The sequence below is a fragment of the Leptinotarsa decemlineata genome, unplaced genomic scaffold (genome assembly GCF_025532065.1).
Source record: "Leptinotarsa decemlineata unplaced genomic scaffold, Ldec_3_MD MMD2_P_RNA_scaffold_6, whole genome shotgun sequence".
NCBI lineage: Eukaryota > Metazoa > Arthropoda > Insecta > Coleoptera > Chrysomelidae > Leptinotarsa > Leptinotarsa decemlineata.
Window position 1 is genome coordinate 14,209,046 of NW_027412533.1, and position 6,296 is coordinate 14,215,341.

Genomic DNA, 6,296 nt, shown 5'->3' on the forward strand with positions numbered 1-6,296 from the left:
GAAATTCTGCGAAACTTGTATTGGAATGAGTAAGTGTTGAATCTATTTCATGTACCTGGATGGGTCCTGTACTTGATATACAATACTCTGGTACACTCATCGGTTCGGTCGTGGAATCAGCACTCGACATTGTGAAAGAATGATGAAGAACTGGGATTGATGCTATATTTATATCAAAAACAATTGGAGGGGTGAAGTGTAAACGTAAAACAATTTAGTGTTTGAAATTCGAAAGCAACAAGAATGACAATCTTCATGGAACTCTGAGTGATAATTAAGAAAAAACTGATAAGAGATGTAACGGTCTAAATTTACTTGTAAATATTGTAGATATTGTTCGTTTATTTACTATGGAATCGACAGAATTGTCATTTATTGATGACGAACTTTTCGTCACAGCTAGGGACACATCTGGTTTGTCAGTGTGCCCGACCTACATTTTCAAAGAAGTTGTTACGTTTCAATTTAGCACTAGATCAAACTGCTCTTATGTGACCTTTCAAAACCACTACCTTACCTTTTAAGATCTTTATTCAGAGGATATTAACAATGTAATTCAGTTACAAGTTCATTTTATTCATTTAACATCATAGTAATGGGAATCTTCCGTTCCATAGAAAACCATACCTGAAATGTATAAGAATAAATGTATGCTCCCTGACTAACTGCTTTGACCAGTACTTACGCGTTCTCCTATTGCCAATCGACATTGGAGATCCGAAATTCCTCGCTAGGTTGAAATAGTTGTTATTGTTTGTTTCTCAGTTTTCTTCACCTATCATTTTTTTCAGCCGTTGTCTGCCTTATTCCCTATACCTTTCCGAGAATATTTCTTGCATAGATTGTTATTCATCGCTTCCAGAAGGTTTACTGACATATTAGAGCCATATCGCCTGAAAAACAATATTAGTTACCTCTGGGTTTCTGAATACGGTTTGATATTTTCGGTAAATATTCTGCATAATATGAATGCTCTAATATTTGTACTGAAAGGGAAGGTTATGGCGACTTACCTTATATGTTTCTATTCCATCGCATGAATAAGGATTGGTAAATAGTTGAAAATAGGTTGGAACAATATATTTTGTAAATATTCGTAAACAAGGTTAAGAGACAGCTGTTGGTTGACATCTGCCGAACTTTCGTAGTGTCGTTCCGTCGACTTACACCGAACTAGTTCTACAGTTGTTCACGGGTGAGGGATTGATCGGTTACTCAAGTTGTCAAGGGTTGTTTTAGGGTTGCATTGCTTTGAGAAGGAGTTTTGATGGGTCATGGACTTGTTGATGATGTATCAAGTGGCTGTGGAGGAATTGTTAGATTTATGATGTTGTGCACAGCGCCCCCTTGGTGCTTGTAGTGTAGATTGGATGCACTGTGGCAACAACTGGTTAGCTGTCAGATGTGGCATTCTCTTAGTATTTGGAAGTTAGCCTTCGGTGAGCTTGGTTCGGAGTTCAAAGGGTATCATCAGACTGATTGTAGGATATATTTGGTTGTATTTGTGCCATCCTTCACGGGGATTATTTCTACAAGTCAGGATTGTATAGTGGAAGACTGATTGGTCATTTTGGTGTGGATATTTGCAGTCGGAAACTTAAGCTCTTTTGAGGATTTGTGGTGGATACCGAACTCGTGCCAGGTGGAAGGATTTCCGAAATTAGGTATGTCTGAATCACTGTCGCATCTCTCATGTGATCTTAGCTATGATATCACTTCTTCAATTCTACAACCTTCGTTTCTCGTCTCTAGATTCATAAGAAACAGAAGGCCCTCAGTCACTCATCAAGTCCCAGCAGGACTTCCGTGCAGAACACCGCACACGAAGAATCGTATAGAAAACCCCTTGGCCAGGGTAAGAATTTTACCATTAAATGTGTTTTAAATGATTTTAGTAATTTCTGGTTCCATCGTTATATCTCAACGGAATATTAGTATTGAAGAGAGGTTTCAACACTCATTCAATTTTCTTGATTTTTACGGATCATATGGTTATACAGGGCACCCAAAAATATACTCTTGTTATCTTGCTACTTTGCTTGATGAAAATATACCAGGGGTATTGATTAGTCAAATAGTCCTATTGAATGGGGGTTGAATCTCACCTTGTTTCATCTGATTCTGATTGAGAATTTTCTTCCGTAGGGTTTTTCTTCCTGCTTTTCTTCCTGTTTTTTTTTTGTCTTCGTCAAGGGTTCCTGTTTTCCTTTATTTTCTTTCTGGATCTTATTTGGTGATCCATTACTGGTCCAGCTTGTCGTGCCCTACAGGGTGATCTATCTTGGTGGTGCTACAGGGTGATCCATCTCCGCCGTACTACAGGGTGATCCACCGGTGCTACAGGGTGATCTATCTTGGTGGTGCTACAGGGTGATCCATCTCCGGTGCTACAGGGTGATCCATCTCCGCCATACTACAGGGTAGCCTAACACCATATACCGGGTGGCCCAAAAGGAGCACGCAAGTTATAATTGATTTAATTGAATATTTGTGATATACTGAGATATTTGAATAATTGTTGCCCTTATGTTTATTGATACCTGTTGATATAGTGTTTGTTTATCGTTTATTGATTAAGAGTTTGTTATTGATACCTGATTGACATAGATATTTGTGAAACGGAAATTGAGGTATATTCTTCCTTTCACGATTGCTGATTGACACCGATGCGCCTACGCCTGAGCTCACGCGACGCAAACGAGTTTGTCTTACCATCCGATACTAGTATTTACGATTTCACCTACTCAATTTTCGTGGTAGTTTTACTCGACGTATTGTAGTTTTTTTGAGCGTCGTTACTACCGTAATTTATGGCTGATTGAATTCGTGGTTAGATACACCGCGCTCTTGTATGGACATTTGAACATCGCGTAGTAGTGTGAATATTGCATTGTTGTCTTAGAAGCGTTGTTGGTTAATCCATGTAAGTTAGGATTACTGAATAAATCATATTGGGGATTTTTATCTTTTATTTCCAATATTAATTGGTAAGTTATTGATATTGTGAGTTACTTAGGGTATCTGGAGGATTAAATTTACCTGGCGCCCATTAAGATCTATTTGAAATTTGCTAAGTTGTTTAACCCACTCCCGTCTCCACTGTTTAGCTTAGCCGCGGATACCCATCTGTCTTATTTGTTACCGACAGATGATTTAGTCCCCTCCTGTGGTTTGTGAGGTGACATTTTTGGCGCCCAACGTGGGGCCCTTAAAAGAAGGTTTTTTTTTTTTGCGTTTTGGCTTTAGTAGGTGACTTTTGGAAACTTTGGAAAAATATAAATATTTTTTTTTAATTGATACCACTCTAGTAGAATAGCGTTATGGCAAGAAGACTGGTAATAAATCGTCTTGATAAAGACGAACTGACCTATGAATTAGCATATCGGGGCGTAGCAACTGGCACTTGTGAGGAAATGAGACATCGTTTGGTTCAAGTAATGCAGATGGAAAGGTACGGCGAGAGTCTTCGATATCCTTCATATCCATTCACTTTCGAGGAAGATGAGGCTGCAATCAGAGGGAAACTAGATGATATCAGAAGGCTGATTGACGACATAACCGATTCTGGAACGAGTAGCGGGGCAATGAAACTTCAGACCAAGCTAGCACATGTGTTGAATCGTATAGACAATATGGACCCAGATAAGGATAAGGACAAAGAAACCCGGAAATCCGAACTCCTGGGTTTGGCTCTGTCGTTGATGGACGAATTTTCACATAAAGTTGACAGCAGCAAGAGAAGTGATACGAAGCGTGTGCCGGTTGCACTAAATCAATTAGAAAGCAGATTGGGAGCGCAATCATTCCATGCTAACTTAGGAGCAGTTGCTCGATCGTCTCTGACGGAAGATCCAGTCTTTGACCCATACTCAACCAGTAAAATGATTCCGCCTTATAAATGGAATCTGAAGAAGTTTTCTGGAGATGGTAAAGGAATGTCGGTGACAGCATTTTTCGAGGGAATAGAGGAGTTGAGACTAGCGCGACATGTCCCCAACGCTGTTTTGTTGGACTCAGGTGTGGACCTTTTTGCTGACAAGGCGTATCAATTTTATAAAGATTGTCGGAATAGAGTATCGACCTGGGAAGAACTAGTGGAAGAGTTTCGAGAAGAATATCTCCCTGCCAATCATTCTGACGCACTGTTCGAAGAATTGCAGAAAAGGACTCAACACCACTCAGAAACCATCGGAGTTTATCTTGCAGTGATGTCAAGCTACTTCAGCCGCCTAGGTTGCCCAATGACAGAGGAAGCTAAGCTGAACATAGTTATGAAGAATTTACATCCCTTTTACCAAGACAGATTACGTGAACCCTTACCCACAACCATTTCAGAACTTCGCTCGGTATGTCGAAGAATGGAAGCCAGAAGGGACATAATCAATAGCTACGTAGAACCATCAGCACGTCGTGGCAACGTGATAGAGAAGGATTTGGCTTTCGTAGAGGTCACCAAGGAATTGAATGCCTTAGAGATAGCAACGGCACGAATTCCGTCGAACAATCAGTCGAAGGAGATAGTATGTTTCCGATGCGATCAACCCGGACATCGTGCTATAGGATGTGCTCTACCGAAGCAACTGGAATGCTACAGATGTAAGAGAAAAGGGTATACCGTTCGTAATTGTCCAAACTGCTCCGTGTCGGGAAACGACAAGCGACGCCTTTGAATCGTCGAGGGGAAGGCGCTCGCGAATTGCACTCGGCGACTGCTATTCAACCAATCCTTGATTATATTCTGGATCACGCCGAAAACGATGAGAGACCCTACCTTAAAGTTGAAGTCTTGGGGCGTAGTTTACTGGGGTTATTAGACTCAGGTGCCTCAGCCACTATCTTGGGACACCCAGGTTGGCAAATCGTAAAAGATTTGGTACATTTGAATTCAGCAAAGAGAATTAGTTGCACTGTTGCCAATGGTCAAGTATGTGAAAGCATAGGAGAATGTGAAGTGCCATTTTGTTTAAGAGGCAAGCTGAAATTAATTCGAGTTTTAGTGGTTCCTGATGTCCCTCATCACTTAATTTTGGGAACGAATTTCTGGAGAGCAATGGGAGTGGTTCCGAATCTGAGGCACAACGAGTGGAAATTTTCTGAGGAAATTTGCTATCTGAACGCATTGGACCATCTTCGAGGACAAACAGCTTTATCACCATTGGAAGAGGCCCGGCTAAACGCTGTAGTAGAGAAGAACAAGGAGCTCATGGGGAATAATTTAGGCTGTACGAATCTAGCTGAACATGTCATCGTGACCAACTCACCACCCATCAAGCAGCGTTATTATCCAGTGTCGCCTATTATTCAACAACATATTGATCGAGAACTAACAGAGATGTTGAAGAACGATATTATCGAGAAGTCGAATAGTGGCTGGTCGTCACCGGTTCTTCTCGTTAAGAAGAAAGATGGGAGCTACCGCTTTTGCGTTGATTACAGAAAACTAAATTCGGTAACGGAACGAGACAGCTACCCTCTCCCATATGTTTCCCACACGCTCGATAAATTGAAAAATGCACATTATTTATCCTCTCTTGATATCAAGTCTGCGTATTGGCAAGTTCCTGTGGCGGAAAAGTCGAGACCGTATACAGCGTTTACCGTTCCTGGGCGTGGTTTGTTCCAATTTAAAAGGATGCCGTTCGGATTACATAATTCACCAGCAACGTGGCAGAGGTTGATCGATACCGTCCTAGGACCTGAACTAGAACCACACGTCTTCGTCTATTTGGATGATGTAGTGATCGTTACCGAAACTCTGGAGAAACATCTGACAATTCTTGATGAAGTTTTCCGCAGATTGAGAGAAGCAAATCTCACTGTTAGCTTCGAAAAGTGTCAATTTTGTAGGCCAGAAATGAAGTATTTGGGATACGTTGTAGATAGAAATGGATTGCATGTCGACCCCGATAAAGTCAAGGCTATGTTGCAGCTTCCTAGACCAGAATCGGTAAAAGATGTCAGGAGACTGGTGGGTACTTTTTCCTGGTACAGGAGATTCATACCTGAGTTTGCATCCATCGTTTCTCCACTCACATCGCTGCTGAAAAAGGGTAGAAAGTTTGATTGGACCGAAACTTGCGATATCGCTTTTCAGAAGATGAAGGAACGTCTTATATCAGCACCAGTCTTGAGCTGTCCGGATTATTCCCTCCCATTTGTTCTGCAAACAGACGCCTCGGCATTTGGAATTGGCGCTGTTCTCACTCAGACTCGCGAGGATGAGGACGTAGTAATTTGCTATTTGAGTAGATCATTGACGAAACAAGAGCGCAATTTTTCTACTACAGAAAGGGAAT

The 6,296-nt window shown here is 41.2% G+C and overlaps 1 protein-coding gene across 2 annotated transcripts; it reads left to right on the forward strand.

The window, feature by feature from the left end:
- The first annotated feature begins 302 nt into the window (after positions 1–302).
- Positions 303–4,670, forward strand: LOC141480164 (uncharacterized). Of its 2 annotated transcripts, none has more exons than XM_074170035.1 (2): positions 303–1,855; positions 2,146–4,670. In XM_074170035.1, exon 2 carries the CDS (start codon positions 3,321–3,323, stop codon positions 4,668–4,670), a length of 1,350 nt encoding a protein of 449 aa, XP_074026136.1. In that variant the 5' UTR covers positions 303–1,855; positions 2,146–3,320. The 2 variants fall into 2 exon arrangements, with proteins under 2 accessions (XP_074026136.1, XP_074026135.1); XM_074170034.1 differs by having other exon boundaries at positions 307–1,664; positions 1,753–4,670.
- The last annotated feature ends 1,626 nt before the right edge of the window (positions 4,671–6,296 follow it).